Raw genomic sequence first — 24,937 nt, forward strand, 5'->3', positions numbered from 1 at the left:
TCAGCCTTTCTTTAAAGGCGGCCAAATCCGCGAATGGGTGGGGGAGTTTAATATTTTCTTTCCCCCCCTGCCCTTTTTACATACCCATCCTCCGGCTCTTGAATCCCTAACTACTTTCCGCGGAGGAGGCGGCGGCAACAGCGACTGCTCTCGGACTATCCCAAACAAAGTTACCCAAAACTCTCATGAGCTCAGTGTCTGGGACCAGCCCAATTACACGCTACACCCACTGCTAGTCCTCCCACGGCTTCGCTGAGAGCCAGACCCTCCTGGATTTTCAGCCGGGCAAGAGGAGCCTCCTGGGGGTGGGTGAAGCCAGCAGGCTGCTTGTGGCATTTCTCCTTGTCACATGGTGTGGTGGGGTAATCAGGTGATCAATCACAAGACCTAGATCGCACCAGCAGTGCCATCTTGGGGGGGGGGGGTGCCGCCCCCAAAGTGACACCACTTCCTGTTTCCCCCCCCCCCACAAGTGGTGGCCATTTTGGGGAAGTTACATCACTTCCTGTTTCCAGCAGGGCTCCCTCGCAAGTGGTGGCCATCTTGCGGAAGTGACATCACCGGAAGTGACATCCTGTTTCTGGCGGCGTGCACACACATAGGGGGGGGCCACATAAATCTTGGGCCCCAGGCCCCCAAAGCCCTAGCTACGCCCCTGGTTCTGCTTGATTGTTGTAGATGAGGTTGTGCCACCATGCTAAAACCACAATTGGAGTGGCTCTGCCTACTCCCTCCAAGTAGTCTCCTGTTCCCTCCATCATACCAGTTGCTCACAGACCAAATAAGAGCCCTGGGCAGGCCAGTTCTGTTCCCTGGGCCTTATATCCGATACCCCTGGTTTATCAGATTTATTTAAATCATGTCTACAGTGAGAATTTAGATAAATGTAAATAAATAGGGTCAGGAAAGTGTGCATTATTTCCTTAGGAGTCATATTTAAATACCAGCATAATCTGCATTTAAAGAAAGGGGTTTTTTTCAGGAGCTAGATGCAGGAAGTACAGGAAGAACAAGTTAATATGGTAGTGAAAAGGCCCCCCCTACATCTAGCACAACGTTATCTTCCTTCTTAGACAAAGGCAATCTAGCCATGCTCATCCATTCTACTCTAGATAATTATTGTAATGCCCTTAAAGACAATTTAAAAACTGCAATTTTTGCAAAATGCAGCACCAATTTTTGACTGAAGCTAGCCCATGTAAGCACATACACACACAGACATGCCTATACTGAAATATCTTCTTTGGCTATATTTGGTTGTGAAGTCAATTTAAGACACTGTATCTTACTTTTAAAGCCTTTTGTGACTTGCGGACCACATGTAACTTCTTGTATTTCTGCCTATGGAACACCTTCTGTCCTTCCATCAGCTCCTGTTAGTAATACCATCATGTAGACTGATGAGAAATGCCTCAGCCTACAAGCTTTCACCACAGTGGCCTCTGTTCTCTGAAATGAACTTCCAGAAAAGACAGCCCACTTCTCTGTTAGCCTTCAGGAAAACCTTCAAGGCAGAGTAAACTTTCTTAAGTAGACAATAGGTCTACTTAATTTTATAATGATGCTTGTTTTTATGTTTTTAACTTCATGGTAGTATGTTTTCTAACTGCATGCATTTTTGTAAGACTCTTTTGAGTCCTTCAGTAAAGGGGAAAAGTACGGTATATGAATCCTTAATAAATACAAAGAAAATGGGAAACAACTGGGAAAAGTTGTCCCCAAACTGACTCTGCTCCAATAAAATAGTTCTATTCAGGGACAGATGCCCAGTGAATGTATGTAGTTATTACATAAGAAAGTAAATGTATGTAGTGAATGTTTCTAGTTATTACATAAGCAATAAATGATTTACAGTAATCAAGGAAGTGGAACATTAGAAATAGCTTACTGCAGTTCTAGCAGCAGTACCAACGGCATAACTTCAAACACATAAAATAATATAGAAAGATATTCAGAATAGTCTTGAGTCCAATAATAGCTCCTGTGCCCAAGGGTCATTTGAATGTGTTTCATGGACAGCAAATCCCACTCCACATAACCAAGTCTTTTGAAATTGCATCCTGATTCCTGATCAAGATGAAGCAGACTAGCACTCCCAAACATGGGGGGAGGGGGGGGTTGAGGGTTTTTTTTGTTTAAATAGTGGGCATATGGATCCTCCTGCATACAGACTTGGACTGCACTGTGCTGTGAAGGAGGTTTAAATATTTTCCCTTGCATTATCTGCACAATCTGAAATGACCCCTTGGAGTTTCTGTTTGCCCATGTTGGGACAAACATACAGGACCTGATACCTCTCCAGAGGATAGAACAAGGTGGGCACTGGGCAGTCATGTTGGTCTGAAGTAGTAGAACAAATTTTGAATTCAGTGGCACCTTTAAGATGAACAAAGTTTTATTCAAGGTTTAAGCTTTCATTTTAAAGCACACTTCTTCAGATACAGTGGAACTATTTCCATATGAAACGGTTGAGGAAATTCTGTTTCACTGTATCTGATGTATGCTTGCACATGAAAGCTTATCCCTTGAATAAAATTGTATCAGTCTTAAAGGTGCCACTGAATTCAGACTTTGTTCTCCAGAGGATAGTTTCACAACCAATCAAGGGGGGGGGGGATACTTCTTAAAAAAATCAACTGGGCATGTCAATACCTTGAGTACGACTAAAATAGCTGTAAATCTTGTTCAACATGACTATGTGCACCACTTTGGACATGATCCAGCTACAATTATTTTAAGTCCCATTGACTCTAATATGAGAAACTTACACAAGTTATCTCACCAGAGAGGTTTAAAATTGCTCAGCTGTTTGAATGGGGTCTTTGTTTTCAGTCACTTCTTTATTTTTAAAAAAATATTTTTTCTCCTTAACATAGAATCCAAAATGGCTTGTAATAAAAGTTAAAAGTGCAGTTCCAACAGCAGAATAATAAAATACCCAAGATCAAAAGAAACCACTCTATGCTAAAAGTCCTCAGATGTCCATTTAAGTTTTGCACCCATTTTAATATATATATATATAGAGAGAGAGAGGGGTGGGGGGAGGATGCCTTATTGATAATCTTCAGGAGACCGTTCCTGTAAAAGAAGCTGCTACTGTAAAAGCCCAAGATCGGGCAGTGGCTGTTCTTACAGACATTCAGGAGCTGCCACATGGAGAGAGATAGTCCAAGTATGTGGACTGTAGATTGTGAAGGGCTTTAAAGGACCTGCACTGTATCTGCTTTTCTGTGCTGAGAAGTTTCTGATCATCTAGTGAAAGGCATAGGAATAAAACCCTCATCACAGTCAAATCTGTGAAGGCACAGATGGTCGTATTGCCCTGCTCTGCAAGGACAGAGATCAGAACAGAATGGTTTGACCTTAAAGGCTAGTGAGTCCTGTTGGTTTTCAAAGTGCTCTAATCCCTAAAGTCTATGGAATTTTGAAAACCTTACTGAAAATTCTCTAGAGGCCCTAGAAAGCACATGTAATAATCCGTTCAGGACAGTTAATAGCCCATTCACCAGGACCTTTCTCTACCTCTCCTCCCTAGTTTACTGAGAAAGTGGGGAACTGAAGAGAGTTGGGAGATGACTTCAGTGCTGTGGGCAGATGACTCACATAGAATCTGATAGAGCAAGCCACATAGCTCATTTTAAAGCCTATGGGTTTAAGCAAGTAAAGTCTCTTCCCCTGCCATATTTAAGGTTGTACATAGTTTATTGGCTCTCAGGATGGAAGCTGTGGAAGACAATGATTCAACTATTAGCTATTACTTTTTCCAAGATTCTTTGTGGATTGAATCTATCTCTCTGATCCAATCCAATTTGAATTAATTGGAATGTAAGTCTGGTGAAGACATCAGGTTATTATTGCTTCAAAATGATCTTTACAATAGATCAGAAGTGGCAAACTCATTTGTTACGAGGGTTGTATCTGACATAAATGTTACTTTATTGGGCCAGGCTGGGCCATATGAGCCATAAAATGTGATACCAGGTATCAGAGACATAAACTTTATAAATGATACAAGCAAACCCAATTAACCATACTATCCTTTACTCAAAATACAAAAGTAATTGATTCCTAGGAATGAAAACAATTGATTTACTGGGGAATCTACAAAAGCCCCAATAAATTTATTTAATCATATGCAAGAAGACTAGGTTTTTTCCAAGGGATACCATAAAAGGAAGGTATATTACATTTCCATATAAATCAGTTACTTTTTGTATATATTTTAGGAGACAAATAAATAAAGTAGTTTTTTAGCACATACATCGCTGGTCTTGAGGACAAAAGGAGATTGAGGAAGAATCGCACTGCTACAGCACCAACCCCAAATCAGACTTTTCCCTGCAGCCACTGTGGCCGGACCTGCCTGTCCCGCATTGGTCTTGTCAGCCACCAGCGAGCCTGCAGTAGACGTGGACTATTGCACCCTTCTTAAATCTTCGTTCGCGAAGCCAAGCCGAGAGAGAGAGAGAGAGAGACATCCATACTCCCAACCACAGCTATGATTTGTCTTTTTCTCCTTGTTTCCTCTGTTCCCCCTTCTCACCTCTTAGGATCTCAAGGAAGCATACTGGACTTTCTCCTCCAGTGCCCCATCCCCATCCCCACCACCACCAACAACCAAATAAGGAGGTCCAGATTGAGCGACCGACATCTGATTGGTCAGTATCAACTGAACAGAGAAAGACTGGATGCTGAGGATAATTCAGACTGATTTCAGCCCCAAGCTGAGAAGAGTCAAGTATTGACAGTTTTAGAATTCAGCCCTGACTGAGAGCAGTTTAATACAGACAGAAGAACTTGGGGAAAGTTGGTGAGAAAGTTTGGGAAGTAGGCAAAGATTCCTATTCAGGTCAAAGAAAGGAGATAGATCTAGTGAGAGGAGAATTTCCATACCCTGTTAAACAGGGAGTTAGCTCTGAGGAGTTAAGAGATCCCTGGTCTGGTGTGGTTAGGCCTTTGAAGACTGTAAGAGTCAGTTAAAAACTCAAGATGAGTACAAATGGTTTAAGAGAAGGGGTTTGGGTACTGAAGAGAGAACTGGAAACTAAAAGATTCAGAGAATACTAAAAAAAAGTGTACTGGAGTATTTGGGAAAACACTGGAACAAAAACATCTCAGCAAAAAAAGATTTAAGCTTAAATAGCTTAGAAAACCCTCATTATTCTGCAATGTGAGAACTAAAGTCTGTGCATGTACTGGTTTTACCTCAGAAATTTCAACCCACGATTTCACCTGACCTTTCCCCTTAATGTTGAATAAAATATTAATTTTGAACTTCAAAACATCTCAAGTGCCATTTTCAGTGTTTTAAGTTAAAGGACAATCCCAACCCTTCCTGCAGGTTTCTGGGCTGAGGTAGTAGTATCATACTACTAATATCATACTAGTATCTATACTAGTATGTATACTAATATCATAGTAAGTATAGTAATATAGTAATATCATTAGTAAGTATACTAATATCATAGTATCATACTACTAATATCATACTGACACAGAGTGAGACAGCCAAAGTTCATCAGGAAAGAAAAAAAAAACAGACCACTAGGACTGCTCAGTCAGAAAGGAAAAGAAAAATGGAGGGAAAATCTTGCTTCTGAGGGAGGGAAGTGAATGGGGTCAACATAGGGGGTCAGAACCTGACTCTCCCAGATCCCTCCACTGCCCATTCTTATCCCTCCTGAAGTGGTGGGGCTGAGGGGAAGCCCTGATGGAGAGGCTGTTTCCAAAACCTCCAAGGGGTGCTTTTTGTCCTCCCGCAACGCCTTTTCCTTCATGGGATAACAAGAGATGGGGGGAGGGAAAGGAGGCTGCTTCCTCTACCCTCCAAAACACTGTCTCAATCTCCCAGCTCCGCAACTGTTTAGATGTGTAGTGGCAACAGCCACACCTCTTTCCCCCTAGTTAGACCATTGCTAAAGAAGCCTTTCACAAATGAAGCTCTGAACAAATATAGGCCAGTTTCAAATATGCCTTTAGGAAAGGCAAATAGATGGTGACAAAGCTACTTTTCCTGGATGAGGCATCTGAAAAACACTGTTTGCAGAGAACTATTTACTGATTTTGCATGATTTAACAGTGGCAATTGACACAATAGATAATTCCATCCTGTTAAGTCATTTGGAAACAGAATGGGTACAAAGGAACTGGATTTTTTGTGGCATATACCTATGAATCACCTTGGGCCCACTATGGAAGGAAGGATGCAAACCCTTAATTCATGTTATTCCTCTGAGTCCCCTATCTGCAGGAGTATCATTTCAGTCAGTCAATCAGTACCTTTGTTGGTATAGGTTATAAGCATAAGCAACAATGACAAAACAGGTTTTTTTAACATAAAGAAAAAGGAATCATCATCCATCAAAAGATTTAGCCTTATACTCCCTTATCCTCATAACAGTTAGAAGATACCTTGCTACTAAATAGATAGGAGAGCCAGTTTGGTGTAGTGGTTAAGTGCGTGGACTCTTATCTGGGAGAACCGGGTTTGATTCCCCACTCCTCCACTTGCACATGCTAGCATGGCCTTGGGTCAGCCATAGCTCTGGCAGAGGTTGTCCTTGAAAGGGCAGCTGTTGTGAGAGCTCTCTCCAGCCCCACCCACCTCACAGGGTGTTTGTTGTGGGGGAGGAAGGTAAAGGAGATTGTGAGCTGCTCTGAGACTCTTCGGAGTGGAGGGCGGGATATAAATCCAATATCATCTTCTTCTTCAATAATATGGAGACATTGGTCTGACAAAAGAAAAACAAGCCTCTTATCAGAGTAGCTATGGAAACTATGCAAGATGGGACTAATTACAAAATCCCACACTTTAATATTGAAATCACAATAAAGCATAATATGGGCCAGATCAGAGATCAGTGGACTGCAGTGCCTGTGGACTGCAGCAGGAAAGCTCAATTCTACCATCGGAAAATTTAATCTGTATTCAAATCGATTCCCATGCCTTATAATAGCTGGGAAAAAAATTCCATGTCATCTTAACCAACCCGTTTCTCCAGTAACAGTGCTGGGTCGAGACAATCCCCCAGGCTCTTAACCAAGTCAGCAAGAAAAAGACTCACGGCATTAAAAATAGGCAATGCAATCTCCTGCAGAAAATCAGCCATAACAACCAGTATCACCTACATTTTCTCTAGATTCAGTTCTAGCTTGATCTCTCTCAGCCATACTACTTGTAATCTTCCTTTAAGGTACCCTGTAACATTTGCAATCATCTAGATGACTAAATATCTCCAAAATTATGAGACAAGTGGAGGACCCGTGAGGACTCACTGGAGGGTGCAGGAAGAGTCTGATCATCCCACTTCTGTCCCTTTTGTTGTTTTCCTTTTCCTCCTGGCAGCCTCTATCCCCACTCATTCCCTCATTTTGTTTTCCCATTTTCCCCTTTGTTTTCCTTTCCCACCATTTCTGCTCCTCTCCCTAAAGCTTTATCTTCTTTCATTCCTGACTTTTATTGCAGCTCTCTGCTTCCCCACTTGCCTATCACATCATATTGTTGGCTCTCTGCGTGCAAATTCCCCATATCATCGGCTTCTGCTTGACTTCCCCCATATTGACGACTTTATTTTATTTATTTATTTATTACTTCGCATTTATATCCCGCCCTCTCCGCAAGCGGACTCAGGGCGGCTCACAACATTATAAAAACAATCAATCCAATAAAACATATAAAACCATAATTTACATATATCAACTTAAAAACCATTCTATAGTGCTATTTCAGTCCAGTATAGGCGGAGTGACTTCTCGACTATGATCGCCAGCATTCTGTAGGATGTCCGGTGGCAGCCCTTTTTCGATCAAACCTCAAAAGCCTGTTTAAACAATTTGGTCTTACAGGCCCTGCGGAACGCAGACAAATCCCGCAGGGCCCTTATAGCTTCTGGGAGGGTGTTCCAAAGTTCTGGTGCTGCCACCGAAAAAGCCCTGGATCTTGTTGTACATAGTCTGGCTTCTTTTGGGCCAGGGGCAGACAACAGATTTTTTGTCCCTGATCGCAGTGCTCTCTGGGGGATATATGGGGAAAGGCGGTCCCGTAGATAGGCAGGTCCCTGACCATAGAGGGCTTTAAAGGTTAATACCAACACCTTGAAGCGAACTCGGAACACAACAGGCAACCAGTGCAGCTCTCTCAGCACTGGCTGAATGTGCTCCCATCGTGGTAGCCCCATTAACAGCTGTGCTGCAGCGTTCTGCACTAGTTGTAGTCTCCGGGTTAGCGTCAAGGGTAGCCCCATGTAGAGAGCATTACAGTGATCTATTCTTGAGGTGACCGTAGCATGGATTACCGTCACTAAGTCGTTGCGCTCCAGGTAAGGGGCCAGCTGCCGCACTTGCCGAAGGTGAAAGAAGGCAGATCTAACAGTGGCTGCCACCTGAGTGAACCGAAGGAGTCCAAAATTGGACCAGAAGACGTGCTCGGTGCCCCAAGTTCATCTACTGTGTTAATTATAGCGGGTAGGTCGTGTCGGAGCGACGAGACCTTATCTGCGAAAAAGCTTGCAAAAGCCTCACAGCCTATTTCCAATTCTCTATTATTTTGTTTGCCCTGCGGCAATTCTGTTAATGACCGAATTATACTAAACAATTGTGCTGGGCGCGAGGTCGCAGATGCGATTCTGGACGCAAAGTGATCCTTCTTTGCAGTCCGAATGGCCATCTCATAGGTCCTCATAAATGACCTATATGATGTTCTCGTAGCTTCGTCATGAGCGTGGCGCCATTGTCTCTCTAGTCATCTTAATCGTCACTTCATCGATCGCAGCTCCGGGGTATATCACGGAGCGGATCGTGATCGAGGATGAAGAGGACGTCGGGGAGCGATTTCGTCGATGGCCTCGGAGAGCTGGTTATTCCAGGTCTCCACTAGCTCATCCAACGAGTCGCCGGTGGGCCAAGGATCCCGTATAGCCATTTGAAGCCGCAACGGGTCCATCTGACTACGCGGGAGAGCCAAAATCTACTCACCGCCTAAATGGGACAGGGGTGGCATATCCACACGGGCCTTCAGGACCTGGTGGTCAGACCATGGCACTGCCTCGGCAGCTATCTGACCCAATACTACTCCCGCCGCAAAGATCAGGTCTAGTGTGTGTCCAGCCTGATGCGTGGGCGCTGTTACATATTGGGAAAGTCCTAGTGCTGCCATGGAAAGCACTAGGTCCGTCGCACGAGTGGAAGCTGCGTCCTCAGCATGGACATTGAAGTCACCCAGGACTATAAGTCGAGGGTGCTCCAATGCCCAGCCTGCTACAGCCTCCATCAGGGACGGCAGGGCACTGGCCGGTGTGTTAGGCGGACGGTACACCAGCCAGATTGCCAAACTTTCCCCAACGTCCCACACCAGACCCACATACTCCACGCCCTTGATCTCTGGCGGCGGAAGTATCCTGAAGGAGCAATCCTCCCTTTCTGCTTATCCCCTCTCGATCACTTCCACCTATCCTCAGTAGGGTACTTGGTCACTCCCCCTCATCCTTGATGCAGTGCTCACCTCTGCAGTCAGAACTGGAGCCGCATCTGTCACAGTGCTGGCCATACCCAGAGCTGGTGTTTGCTGTGGCTGCAGGCAGGCCCAGAGCAGCCCCCAGTGACTGTCACCACTGTCTGGTGTGGCTCCTAGCATCTGTTGCCACCACTGCCAGCTCTAAAGGCGAGTGCTTTATTTCATGAAGGGGAATTTAAACTCCCCTAATTTCAGATTTTTCTGCAAATCTTGAAAGTCCCTCCAGGTTGGCAGAAAAATCTGTTTAGTGTCAGTGTGGCCCCAATCAATGGATTTAGATATCTGCAGGTGGGAGCCAGACATCACTATTTAATATATAGATGTCAGAAACCTAGCTAAGAAACACTATGGACCATTATTGATAGTTTTAGAGGGAAGTCGTATTGCTCTGAAGCAGAACAGATAGATATCTGACTCTTGAAAGCTCATACCCTGAAAATCTTGTTTTTCTCTAGCTGGACTCAGATCTAGCTGCATGGACTATTATTGAATCTTATTATAAAGAAGCAGACATTACTACAGGCAGTCAAAGAAACCAGCTGGATCCAAATTCTGTTCAGTCTACTGCTACATTACTTAGAAAGGTCACTGTGAAGCAACATGAGCCAGTAGTCTTGTTGCTGGCCCAGGAACAAAGTAACAAAGTACCGTAATTGGACTCCGAGCTCTCCTGTGGAAACATCTTGCACATAAACCCAATTTTACACTGGAGAGTGTTTTTCATTTTCCCAACATCATGTTACAGAAAGCAAAAACCAAGTAGCAATATTAATGTACATGGTACAACCATCATACTTTTCAGATACACAAATCACAATTCTATTCAAGACTGTAATCCATCTAATGAGGATCATACTGCTTCTAATATTTAAATCAAAAAATGCAGAAGCTTAACCATGTTCCAAACAAAAATGGGGAGTGTGGGCCCCAATCCGTCCCTGATCCCCATCCACCAAGCTGAATACATTACAAAAAACAAAGCCTTTTCATCCTCAGTCAAACCATGTCTCATCATCCCTTATTGAGAGCAGGTTGGCTCACCATACTCAGTGACCTCCCCCCTTTAAGAGCCATTGTGATAAAGTGATTAGACTAGGATTTTAGACACGCAGGTTTGAATCTCTGCTTTGCTATAGAATCCTGGGTGTGGCCTTGAGCTAGTCACAGTGACCATTTTTAAACTGCCTTTGTATTCTGTTTTAGTAACTGGTTGCTAATGGATTTTTTTCGTCATTTCAGAGCAACCCATTTTAGCAACCAGTTGCTAGTGGACTTTATTTATCTGTTCATACATACCTGCCGCATTGGGTTAGCAAAGTGTGGTTGAGCCGCTTTTGAGGGAAACTGCTTTTTCCATTTTCAGCCCTTTGATTGTGCTTCTTGTCCATAGTGCTTTTTACAGTGCCACTTCCCCCCTGCCATTTCTCACTATGTGATCTTCCATGGATTTATTTTTTTCAAACATTCTAAGGTGAGAACTGTAGTGCTAAACTGCTACAGCACTTTCGTGCTATAGTGGCATCACTGAGATACATTGACTCATATGTGAAGTGGTTTAGCATTATAGTGTTTATCTCAGAATATAAAAATAAGCCCAAGGAAGATCACACAGCAAAAAAGGGCAGGGGGAGGAAGCAGCACTGTTTGGAATGACCATAGACGACTCATTAACAGAAGGATATTCACTGTATGAAACCTCCCTCCCTGTATCCCTTTTCTTGAAATTGGTTTAGAATGGTACTGTGAAAAGGGCCATGCTTTCAACCTCATCTACTTCACTGGGCTGTTGCGAGGATATACTGGAGGAGAGAATTGTAAGCTACTCTGGGTCCCCACAGGGTATAAAAGGAGGTATTAATGAAGAAAAAACACTACACTTTGATTAACAACAGACTGATTCATTATACAAATCTAGAGACCTAGGTTCTTTCTGTGTCCAGAATTTGGAGGCTTTTGCAGTTCTGTGTACATATGGTGGAGAGAGAGAGAGAGAGAGCTGAAGCAGATTTAAGTATCAGGGATAGGACAAACTGCAGTCTGTTTAAGCTGTGTCCCTTCTGTTCCATAATGTCATCAAGTACTCTGGAAAAGACAGACATGGCAAAGACAAAGGCAGACATGGGAATATAATTTTGCATATGTTCCATAGAAGAGAGTATTTAACATGTGGCAGGTGGCAATGGCCTCTGAATGCAGCTGTCAACATTAAGGACCATGGAAATGCATACAAACCAAGCAGATGGGAATGAGACCTCAGGTTGCCACGTGCAGGGACTATGATGTGAGAACTATATAGCCCAAAGCAACCAGAGTCGTCAATACTAAACACAGAGCATAGGGATGTATGATTTGTTTATTGCAAAGCTTTCATTGGACTCACTTTTGTAAATGACATTGAACTCACATGACAAACTGTTATTTCTGTTGCCATTCAGGCTAGAACGGTTTGCACACATGGGGAAGCTCCTGGCTGATTGCTGTTTTAGTTTGAACAGATGGTTGAATTAAACAATTCTGTGTTTTTTAAACGAATTTTCATCTCACATGGGATTCTTTATATGTTTTATTGTTGTTTTCCAAAAGCTGAATATGAATACATTTTTTAAAAACTACACTGCTTCCTTACAAAATGAATTTTGATATTCCTATAACCTAATTTTGAGTAAAATACATAGAGAGTTTTTTATCCACAAAATTAAAAAGACAGAGTATTTATGAACTGCAGTCCTATGTAAACTCATGTGGAAGAACATCCCACTGAATTCAGCCACTCCAGTCTGAGTAGAGGCACTATATACACAGAAGGATATATAAACATATGAACATATCCCTAGCTGAAGAGGAGAGGTGGTCATGCTAGGTTACCAGCCCTTTTAAAAAAGCTAAGATCATGGCAACACAGGGAACTCAACACAGCTATTCAACACAGGGAATTATATTTAATACCCCTGCTCTTCCTTCCACTTTTGGATCTGAATAGATGTGCATAGGATCACAGAGCAGATATGGATATTTCAGCAGGATAATTTTAGCCTGATCCCAATCTGTGCTGAGTAGCAGTGAAGTGTTGGATCAAATAATAGTCCTCTGGTGCAGGCAGACCCCCTGCCACCAAACCTTACCCCCAGCCATGAATCAGCTGGTGGTGAGAGGAATTTACCAGGAGAAAGAAGGCCTAGGCCTTTTTGCCAGTGTTGCATAGGAAGTGATGTCATCACACCAGCAACATTCAGGTGATGAACTTGTATTTGGACAAAATCTGTATGGTAGAAACCAGTCTTACCACAGAGCTTTTATCCAAATGTCAGAGCACTGCCTGGATACCTCTGGTGTGATGCCAGTGATAAGACCTAGGCCATTCTCTTTCTCATCATAAATCCACCAAATCCTGCAGGTTGTCAGGAGGGACATGGCAACCATAGATGCAATACAAAAGGAAACAATAAAATGTTATTCACAGCAAAAGCCAGCAAAAACAATATAGATAAAACCAATACTGGTTACAGTAACCCATAAAAATTGTGCTGAGAGAACAAAGGTAAAATTGCTACAATCAACTATACAACATACAACTACCAACTAAGAGAAAGAGAAAGAAAATGCCTAGCTATGGTATTTCCCTTCAGAGCTATGAGTGATTTTCTAGTTCTGGTGGCAGACCAGCCAAATTTAGCTAATTTGAGTATAACCCTAGGGTTCTCCGTGGCGCAGTGTTAAAGCTACAGTACTGCAGTTCTAAGCTCTGCTCATGACCTGAGTTTGATCCCCAGTGGAAGCTAGGTTTTCAGGTAGCTGGCTCAAGGTTTTCTCAGCCTTCCATCCTTCGGAGGTCAGGAAAATGAGTACCCAGCTTGCTGGGGGGAAAGCGTAGATGACTGGGGAAGGCAACAGCAAACCACCCAGTAAAAAGTCTGCCGTGAAAATGTTGTGAAAGCAATGTCACCCCAGAGTTGGAAACAACTGGTGCTTGCACAGGGGACCTTTCCTTTTCCTTTCCCTAGGGTTCCTATCATTCAAAAGATCCTTCAGTTGTTGCATTTTTTAATTAAGAGTGGTAGGCAAGATTGCAGGAAAAGGAAGGATTTCATGGTGAATGCTGTACACTTTGCAGTCATACAGGACATGCACTAAAGATTCTATCCCTTCATTACAGCAGGTATTTTGTTATATCTGCCCTCCAAGACTGCAGAAGGGAGGATGTCCCACCTCATGAGGGTAAAAATTTTCCTGTACTCATAATTTTCCAGCTGGTATAAGTACGGCATGGATGCTATTCTATTAACTGGTTCTACAAGGCCTCGCCATTTTGAGGTACTATTAAGATCATTCTGTCTGGCAATATCTGATATTCTCTGTTTCACCAGCTCTCTGCTTTTATGATATGTAAGAGAGCTAAGATATTGCTTTGTAAGGTCAAAATAGGGAAGTTTTTCCTCTATGACCCTAAGCCATGGTATTGAGAGCACTATTGAGAGCACTCTGGTTCCCTGTCCTGGAGGAGGGGAACAATGGTTGTATTTTTTTAGATGCTGAGGGCAAATTGGACCACATTTCCCCTCTGCCTTGACTAGATAAATTCCCTGATTGTAAGATTTATAAAAAGACCCCCAATAGTCAGGTTCTCTCCCTGATATCTTGAATTTAAGAGGATGGTATTGCAAAGTGAGGGAAATCAGTGCAATGAATTTTATTTGTAACTTTGATATAGTGCTTTGTCAGGAAACCTGGTGCCTGGAGGAGCCCTGTTTGAATGGTTATACAACATTTGTCCTTCCTGCAGAGGCATCAGAACATGGTAGAGCTAGGGATGGTCTCTGTATCTTAATTTCCCCTGCGCTCCAATCAACTGTCATATCACTTCCTAATTATGATCAGTTCGCAGTAGCCCTTTTGTTTAAGAGTAACAATTCATACTGTATACTAAAATATGTTAAGAGACCCTTATGAGAGGAATTCTCTTTATCTGCTGATTTTTTTACCTCATTCACCACTGGAAGCTTTTCTTCATAGAAGCAGAAAGAGGAAGAAAAACCCTTTGATACGGAGGATGAGCACTGTACTTAGAACTTTTGGATACAGGACAGGAACACTGATAGCAACTCACATTACCACCATCTAATGTTGTTACAGGAGCCACATTTCCCTTGCAGCAGATGAACCCCAGAGAATCAGTAACAGCTCATTTACACTAGAAACTGAAACCACAAATTCAAATTTGCTAATTTGGGAACAGAAGCTTTAGGATGACTGAGAATTTATTAGAATATATGTTCTTTTCAAAGACAATTTTTAGTTGGGAGCCATGATAAGCTACTTGAAACAAATTTAAACATGGTATGCAGATAACTATTGTTTTAATGGTAACGTCTCTGTTGCTACTACAGAATGAGGCTAAACTAACAGTTTTATTTTACACCTAAGCATGTACACTTCCCAGGTTGTACCTTGGTTTTTGCCAAACATGAATAGCTTTGTCAAATAATAGAATATTTCAGCAAAAAAGATAAGAAAATATAAGGGGCTGTACCCTATCAGCTTTCCAGATGATCTTGTCTAATTTGTTTCCATTGTAACCCATCCTTCTGCATACCTTACAGGTCAAAAGGGGCTGCTGGAAGAAGAGGTTGGTAGGGGATGAGCCACTTCCTTTAGCAAAAAGCTGCTAAGATTCAACCATTTTTTTTTTAAATGTTGTAAACTGAATAATTTCTAGGTTCTACCAAATACAATACACCATTTGTCAGTTTTTGAGCCTACTACTTTCAGATGTCATACAAATATACCTGTAGCAGACTTAGAGTGCAGTCTCCTGAGAAAGTAAAGTGTTAAGGACTACACTTCCTGAGATAACCCTAGAGTAGATAAATATTCATGAGAGGTGGGAGTTTGCAGCTGACAGTGTTCAGTAGAGCTGGGCACGTGACATGGACTTAAATCAAAGACGGAATTGTGGATTTATGCTGATATCTTAAAATAAAATGAAGTGTTACTGGCTCACTGTAGCTGTTGATATTGTGAAAATTTCCTATAGTAACTATGACAAGGAAGATATCACATTTTTTTGATTAAGGAAAGGCTAACCTGTGATGAGTTTTTTTTTTTTTAATGATGCCTCAAACAGTCTTTATGATTAACCTAGCATAGCCTATTATGAGTAAAGTTTTTACAGCAACCAGAGCAACAGATGTATTGAAACAAAATCAGATAAGAATTTCCAATCCTTATTTGAGGTCCATAAATAATTGCTGACTAGTCTGCTGAACCAACATCTGTGACCTGCTTTTCCCTTTGTTTTTAAAGCCAAATTGTAGCTGTGTGAGGTCCCAATTTGGATGGGTCTTCAGTGTGCATGGGGGATTGTTTTGGCAAAGCATCCTCCTGAGTTTTTCTCCTCCTGAGATTCAGACCTGACTGCAATTATGGCAACAGGTAGCTCTCTCTCTCTCTCTCTCTCTTTCTTTCTAACTGGGAAGATCTAATAATGGATACCCCAGTATCACATCCAGTTATACTATCAGTGTCTGGAAAAGGCAGACAGAAATCACTCTTATTAATAGAGCAGTTTTTCCACGAAGCTAAGTGAAACACATGACTAATTCCTAACATGACTAACACCATGAAGAACAGGAAACAACACACTAGTTAGCACTAAACTAACAAGCCAAGCTTTTCATTTGTTGAGAGCAACTAGAATCAGGACTCCATAATCCATTACCAGGCCTGCAAGTCAGCTAGTATTTTCAACTAGCCATCTGTAAAGACTAATCCTGACACAGTATTACCTGTTACAATAACTTTGATTCCTTATTAATACATTAACAATAATCTCATTCCACCTAATCTACCTCACAGGTTGTTCTGAGGATAAAGCAGAATAGGAGAATGGGGCAGGATAGTAATAACAGTAATAAATATAAGCTTCATCTACAGAAAGAAAATTGCAGCATTTTAAATTAGAAGAATTCACTTTCCTTTGGCAACAAATATATGAAGTTAATTTCACAGGACAAAACAGAAAGAAAAATATGCTTATTTATATGCGCATAAACCTAGCTGAACTCATATGAGGAAAAAAAATATCAATTATCCTGCCAGAAAGGTTTGGTGGCTGCTCCTGCATAAACTCGGTCTTAGTTCCCCCTTCCCCCTCTGAGCTTCCTGATCCTGTACACACTACAAAATGCCAGATTTTAAGGTTCTCCCTCTTGTTGCCTCTCTGGCCAGTTCTAATATATTGCAGGGACTGAAAATAGTTGGCTGTTGCAGCAGCAGACTATGGTCCTTTCATAGGTTCAGGCTCATTCTGTAGGTAATTGAAATCAGTGGGTTTAAATGTGCACAATAAACCAATAACTGGCCCAAGGAATTTGCATGCCAGGATGGAAAACCTTGTTGCTGCTGGTGTGTAGGCCAATGCTTTTGCAGAAGACTGGAGAGGTTTGCAACTGAGTGCCCTTGCCTTAGTGTAATAAGGCTAGCTGTTATGGTGCAGTTGTTCACATTAACCAGAAGTTTTATTGCATCAGTACAAAATGCTTATCTCATGTAGCTGTGTTGTGCAGAAATTTTGATACAGGTATATAGTATAAGGGAGAATTTAGGCAGAGAAAGGAACATCAGAACAGTAACACTGGTGAGGTCAGTCAACATCCACTTTCCTATGCATTCTTTGAACTAGCCAGGTGTTTGACATAGACAACACAGTACTATGTGATGTGCACAGCTCCAGAAAACATATTCCTATTTTAGTGACTAAGTAAATGAGGACCGGCCTGTGTCACATGATACCCTGAAAGCTAATCACAGCAACAAAGCACATGTATACACAAGATGTAGAAAAAATATCAGTACAGGCAATATGGGGTCACTGCACTTTCCCACCACATCTAGGAAACCACATATATGGTTTCCAGCAATGGCAAGAACCACAACATGACTAAGTGAACCAATATTCCACATCTAATACTTAGGATCAACAAAGGACTATGGAAAGAAGAAGAGCAGTTATTTCATATATGTGTTCTTAACATTTTCCAGAGGTACTTGCTTTGAGACTCTTGGATGTGGATTCAGGCAAGTACAATTTCATGTTGTATAATGGTGTGAATATGTGCATGTGTGAGGGGAATATGCATTCAGAACAGTGTAACTGAAAAGTTTAAATACACAGTTCTGCGGCAACAGGATATTTGATGGACCTCTAAAATGTGCTAAGTTGAAAGTTACTTGCAGATGCTGTACATTAACTGGACTCAAACTCAGTTCTCACATCTGTTAAATCTTGTATTTGTAATGCTATTTCACAAATCTTACCAATTGCATTAATCCAATCTCAGCTATAATAACCCCTTAGTTATGCATCTGGACTCTAGTAGCCCTTTCAACGAATTCCCCCTTCCTACATGTAATGGTTGAGGATGTCGTGTTTCACTGTATCTGAAGAAGTGTGCATGCCTTGAATACCTTATACCTTGAATAAAATTTTGTTGGTCTTAAAGGAGGCACTGGATTCAAACTTCGTTCAATAGACTCTTTCAAACAACATCATTCTATGTGATTTTCATTACATAGTGCTAAATAAAATGTCTTGATCTATTCCAGGTACATTTAAAATTGGAGAAGTTCAGATTCTGTACTTGTACAAATATATGAACAAAATATGAATGAATCAATCTACAAAAAAAAAGCATCCAAATGACTAGCACTATGTAACAAGAGTTCAACTAAATGTGGAACACTTTGGACTGCTACATCTCCTACATGCCATTTTACCACTTGTTTTAACACACAGACGCAACCCAGTAAGTCAGTCATGTACTATATTTTATTTATCAAAATATTGTTTCAGCTGTTATAGGACACCATACAATTCGCCACATAAAATCAGGAACTTGCTCATAAATATCCACAATGGCTTATAAAAACACGATTTGCATGTAAGTGGTATATCTTAAAAGACACTATGAAAAAAATAATTGGTATAAGCTGGTTTCTGTGCAAAATAAAACTTACATTCTGGTAAAGATACATTTCAACATACAATTCTGAAAAGAAGACACTATACATAGAGCTCATAGAAAACCAAATTATTGAGGGTCAAAGATGTTTCATTCTGGGCAACCCCAAAACACCACCAAGTATACAATGATTTCAATGTTTTTACCATACTGAAATGGTTGGCTGGTGTCATGAATGTCCATATATAACTTTTTTTTAAAGTTTGGCTCTTTTTAAGCCAAAGAGAAGGAATAGATAAAATGTACTGCTGTAAACAGACCTAAAAAAAGTCTTTATCTTCAAGGCTTGACATATACATCCACAAATGGTCTTTTAACAATTTTTTCAGAACTTATTGGCTTTTCATGTCTTCATTGCCTGAATCTGATCTAGATAAAATAAACAAAACTCACATTAGAAGACTATGCTTTATGTTATTTTGTCTAAAAACTTCTGGTATTATTAAAGATTCTGAACAATTATATAGAACCAAATGGGAACTTGCATGTGTTTATATCTGTGCAGAAATGGGTACTACTTGAATGTTCAATTGTAATGCCAAACCATGCAGGTTCACATGCTTCCTTCTCCTCTTGGATGGCTTCCATCCTCTACTTCCTGGTTTTTATTGAAGTTGTATTAATATGATGTCCACTTCCTGGTTTTACTGAAGTTATATTAATATGATGTCTGTATTGGCAAACTATGGCTACTATCAAAGATTTCAGGTTTTCATGGCTGGTAACATCATTAGGGTTTGTAGAATCTTTTGGGCTCAAGTGCCGTGTTCTACTGGAGAAAGTTTTCCTTCCAGACGTTTCGTTCTCAGCTGTGGAGAACATCCTCAGTGGCGTTGCAGCCGGAGCAGGCGCTCTGACCTTCTTGGCTGCTGTGCATTGAGTGGGGCCAGGGCTGCTGGAAATAGCAGCTCTCCAGCAGCCCTGGCCCCACTCAATGCACAGCAGCCAAGAAGGTCAGAGCGCCTGCTCCGGCTGCAACGCCACTGAGGATGTTCTCCGCAGCTGAGAACGAAACGTCTGGAAGGAAAACTTTCTCCAATAAAACACGGCACTTGAGCCCGAAAGATTCTACAAACCCTAATATGGCTACTATCTTTCCTCTAAGAACATTAGTTAGTGTTTGCTGTGTTTGAATGGCAAGTTTTAATCACGTTTTGTTTTTATTGTCTTGTTTTGTAAGCTGCATCAAGCAGGTTCCCTGGAGAGGCAGGATAGAAATGTTCCAAATAAATAAGTGAAAATTAGTTACAGTTTTCCACCCAGAACTCTGTCATATTCTTTGGTGGTTGCTTTACTGAAAAGGACTCTTCTGCCCAAAATATGAAACCAAATGTGCTTTAAAAGCAGTTTGGAAATTTACAAGTCAAGAAATGCTTGAATAAATACTACTTCCCAGGGCTTTTTTTGTAGAAAAAAGCCCAGCAGGAACTTATTTGCATAGTAGGCCACACACCCCTGATGGCAAACCAGCTGGAACTGCGTTCCAGTATGTTCCTGCTCATAAAAGCCCTGCTACTTTCATTGTATGAGCATGAATTTATTCTGCCTTTCCCTTTTAGGTGCCAAACTTTAAATATGCTTTATAAACTTGGCAAGATTAACAAACAAAGTTAAGGGAGAAACAGTCAAATGAAAAACACTGATGTGCACATATATGATGCGTCTTTTGACTATTGTGCGTATTCAAGTAGTCTACACCTACCCTGTAACACCTGCTTTTGATCTCTCAAAGTTGAGTCTCTGCTGACATCTTGTGGTGTCTTTTAGATAAAATGTCTGAAATGATGCAGAATTTTTGCACAACTATTGTAGATGGCATATATTATTTATACAGTTGTACTAGACTCTGCCACCAGTCCAAAATTTATAATATTAATTTTTTGTTTATATTCTATTTCTATAGAAACCAGGGCTCATATCTAATGAGTTATGTTCCCCTCATGTACAATTTTGTTTGGGCTATAGAAACTGAACAAAAGCCATTTGCAACAATCTTCTAGTGTACAGTACCATATTTAATAAAGACTTTCTCCATTAGTAACATATAATACCAAATGAAATAATATAGCAGATGTGTGCACACTTGCAATGTTAACTACTTGCAATAGTAAACATAAACATTGTGATGTAATATCACATCCTGTATCACAACCACTACTTCTAAAAGTGTGTTTTGATAAATGTATATGTTTAAGGTGGAGTACTATTATCTGTACATTGATTTAAATTAATCTACAGAGATTAAATCTAAAACTTAATATTGAGAACCAGTGTGGTTAGAGTGCTAAACTAGGGTCTGGGAGATCCAGGTTTGAAACTCTACTCTGCGAAGGAAGCTTGCTGAGTGACCTTCAGCTGGTCACATAGTCATAGCCTAATCTACCTCTCAGGGCTGCTGTGAAACTAAAATGGAGGAGAGAAAAACTATGTAAGCTGCTTTTGGTCCCCATTAGGGAGAAAGGCAGGATATAAAATAAGTAAGTGAAATATAATAAAATATTGTTAATATTAAAGTCATCTATGCTTGCGGTACCAATAAAGCACAAGCAAAAAGAGTTCAACTGTGTTGACATAGATACTCACTGTGTAATTTGATCTGATAGCAGAAACAGGTAGAAATAAGGCAAAACAAAGTGGTGAAAAGGATTATCTTAAAAAGAAATTAATGAAAAGAGAAGTAGCTAATACAAAATCCATTGAACATACCCTGAAGCCAGTCTACACCTTCCTGCAATCCTTCTCCTTTAAGAGCATCACTAGCACTAAAAAGAATACAGACTACAGTTTAAAGGCATATAAAACATATTGAAAAAATAATGTTTTCAACAGTTAGCAAAGTTCAAGTTTTATAACAGTAGAGACCAGAAGTCCAATTTCCAATTCATATTGGAAATTAGATTATGTGAGAGAACAGCTGTTCCCACGCAAAGAACCCTTTCGGCATGCATATCCTCTTTCTCTTTTACCAACAATAAAACAGGTGATATCAAGTCATTGTGTTGAGTTTCTTTGCTCCCTACAAAATGAACACACAAACAAAAGTAGCCAATATAGTGAGGCAAGGGCAGGGAAACTTGTGCTGTTTTGGTTCTGGTGTTAGAATGAGCTCTAAAAAACATTAAGAAAATGAAGAGATCACCACAAAATGTTGGAAATATGCAAGGAAACAGAATCATAAACAAAGGCTGCAGGAATGGGGAGAGCAGAAAAGGGAGACGAAAGCAGCTCTAATTTCCCTTCCATTTGCTCTCCTGATTTTCATTTTCTTCTCCTTGGCACTTACTTGTTCTATTTCTCAGTTTACTTTCCTCCATCTGCTGCTTCATCTGCCTACTTTTTACAAGCTCTCCTATCTCTCTCACCCTTTTTGAATCATTTCTACCCCTTCAACCACTTTTTTCACCCTGGCTAAGTGGAAACTTTTAGTTCTTTTAAAGAAGTGAACAGTAAGCATGTGACTGTGACAGTATTTTTAGGGAGTGAGAGTTGGCAACTCATAAAATATCTGGGGACATTGTGGAGACTTTGGGGTGGAGCCAGGAGCAAGGCTGTGACAAGCACAATTGAACTCCGAAGGGAATTCTGGCCATCACATTTAAAGGGATCACACTCCTTTTAAATTCCTTCCCTTCACTGCTGAAAATTTGGTGCCTCTACCTCAAATCCCCCCCCCCCAAAAAAAAACACACAGTCCCCTCAGAGCCCCAAATACCCTGGATTGATTCTCCATTATAACCTCTGGGGACCAGACTCCATAGGGTATAATGGAGTGGCCAGTGGACATTCAAACCCTGCTGCTTTCTGATAACCCTGAAGTGGGAGGAGGACCTCCAAACCAGATGATCACTTGCCCCCAACTGAGGTTTGTGAAACTATAGGATCTTCGTGGTTTTTTTATTTACCCAACTGAGGTTTGGCAACCCTGAGAAAAAAGCTGTTTCTGAACTTCACAACACTTGGAATTTTTCTGGATTCAAAATATTGTACATTCATAGTTTATTTTTCATATAATATTAAAATAGAAATATTTGTTGGACAGTAATTTATTGTTACATCTAATTTTGAACATGACTCCAGACTGTGGACCAAAAAAAACTGCACAAGAGACCATGTGCAGATTGGGGGGGTTTCCCCCTACAAAGCTAGAGGAACTCCCAAGTTTAATTTTTAAAAGGAGGGTATTACATTTTAAAAGTTTTAAAATGCAGAACTCTCATGAGATTACCACACAAGATCCCATCAACCATTTTTTTAGGTAATCTGAAACGACTGCTGCAGTTTCATTTGAAATTTCAGATGACTAGGAAGGGGGAGCAGAAGTGAGCAGTCTCAGAAAAGAAGGAAGATGAGGAAGCAAGAAGCAAAGCCAGAATGGAAGAAGAAAAAGAAAAATGAAGCAAAAGAGGAAATAGGGCCCTGGAGGGGAAGCAAGCAGCAAAAGGAAAGAAGCTGTAAGGGGGAGGAATGACTGGAAGGGATAGAGCAAAGTAGAAAGGAACTTAGAAAGGCTGGTGAGACAACAGTAAGGAAGCAGCAAAAGAAGGGAAGCTACAGGGACTGCAAGGGGGAAGACCAAGGGAAAGTGAAGGATTGGGGGCCTACCCATGGAGACCCCACATGTCCTTTTATAATTGCCAAATATCTCTAGGTCAACAGAAGAATGTGACTGAACAGAATTACAAACATGGAGCATGAAAACAAACTACCTAAATAATTAATTCTTATATTTTGTCAGGCCAGGGAAAATGGACTATTCTTGTACTGGGGTTCATAAAAGTGCAGAACAAAAGGCTCAAAAGCATGCAGCTAGATTGGGTGGCTAGAATACTAGTACTTTCCTGAAAATGTTTATTTTACTTTATAGAAATCATATAGTTAGAAGTATATTTTAATGCATGTCCCAAGGAATGATCTCATCCCTTGCAGAGTCAGGATGTTTACTGCAGTGGGTTGTACGGACCATATCTACAGTCTTCCAATTTGTTTTGGGGCACAACTTAAGGTGCTGGTCTTCACCTTCAAAGCCTTATATGGCTTGGGATCAACATACCTAAAGGACAACCTAATCCCTTATGAATTCAACTGATCATTATGGTCATCTTCAGAGGATCTGCTTTGGGTTCCCGACCTTCTGAGATCGGCTAGGTGGCAAGGCAACCTGTGAGCCTTCTTGATCATGGCACCAAAGCTCTGGATCTTCCTCCACAGGGAGATTTGTCTGTCCCCTTCTGTTCCTGTCTTCCATCACTGAGGACTTCTTTGTTTTGTTTGGCATTCTCTCATTGATCCCTCCTTCCTAACCAGTGCTTTATATTTTGTATGTATTTTAACTATGCTTTAAAAATTATTTTAATGATGAACTTTTTTTGGAGGGGGTGATTTTAATGGTTTTATAATGTAATTTTATTTTGTATGTTTTAAATTGTTAGCCACCTTGGTGGCCTTGTAAATGCAGAAATAAATAAATAAATATTGAGGAAGATGGGAAAGTTTTCAAAAGCACCATTGTACTCACAGTTCGTATGATTAAACTATAAGTTATGGGAGGGTTTAGTCTTTCCTCTTTGCAAGATATGTGTAAAAACATGTTGATCATTTACACATTCTTAAAACTAGTACATTTTAATTCTGACCTCTACTTCAAGGTCTTAAGTACTACGTTTAAATGTTATACCTTATTTATTTAAAGTGACTGCAAAACCTCCCTTGAACTGATTTTATCCACAAGATGCTGTTATATTTTGACACATATTGCTAGTTGCTACCTCAGTGCTTGGAATATGCAAAAACAAATTAACAAACAAACCCCCTGCTGAAGACCTACAGCTTTCAAAGTATGGAATAACAGAAGGATGCTATTGTGCTAAAGGGCTATGGATTGGTTCTGAAGTACAGGAAGCTGATTGAAGCTCACAGAATGTAATATTCAGGCCCTCAGCCACTGGAAATTCTGCTCCTGGGTATCAGAAGACCTTCATAAACTATGTAGGAGGAAAGGGATGGTTTGCAGTGGGAGAGAAAAGGCAAAATTGCACTCCATTTTCTGTTCCACCAGTACAACAGGATCTTTGGATCCAATTTGAGTTCTGGATAGAAACACAGCTGACATTTATTATTACAAATGCATCTTTGAAATGAGATATATTTTACCTCTATCCCTCAGCAATAATTGAATGTATACTATTCATTTCAACTGATGTTTCTATTGTTACTATAAACTAGTAAACATAAATTTCTGATTAGTTTATTTATTGTTTAAAAATAAACACAGCCCCAACGAAAATTTAAATATAAAAACTGTAATAAAAATATTATCAGGGCATTGCTTTGGAAATGCAAGTGAGAGTGACTATGCCTTGCGTTCAGCATCAGCATTTTCTACAACAGATTTTTCTCAATTCAATAAAAA

At 40.7% G+C, this 24,937-nt stretch overlaps 1 protein-coding gene across 5 annotated transcripts in view; it reads right to left on the reverse strand.

Annotated features, from left to right (window-relative positions):
• Nucleotides 1-18,317: 18,317 nt before the first annotated feature.
• Nucleotides 18,318-24,937, reverse strand: part of ARL6 (ADP ribosylation factor like GTPase 6) — a 35,059-nt gene continuing 28,439 nt past the window's right edge. For 3 of the 5 annotated variants that reach the window (XM_060234500.1, XM_060234499.1, XM_060234501.1), the window contains 2 exons: nt 21,235-21,290; nt 18,318-18,897 (listed from right to left, as the gene is read on the reverse strand). In XM_060234500.1, coding sequence (XP_060090483.1) covers nt 18,872-18,897; nt 21,235-21,290 — 82 coding nt within the window. In that variant the 3' untranslated portion in view covers nt 18,318-18,871. Of the gene's footprint in view, nt 18,898-21,111; nt 21,291-24,937 lie in introns of all 5 variants that reach the window. The other 2 variants (XR_009555196.1, XM_060234498.1) reach the window with 2 other exon arrangements.

This window comes from Heteronotia binoei, chromosome 3 (assembly GCF_032191835.1).
Source record: "Heteronotia binoei isolate CCM8104 ecotype False Entrance Well chromosome 3, APGP_CSIRO_Hbin_v1, whole genome shotgun sequence".
NCBI lineage: Eukaryota > Metazoa > Chordata > Lepidosauria > Squamata > Gekkonidae > Heteronotia > Heteronotia binoei.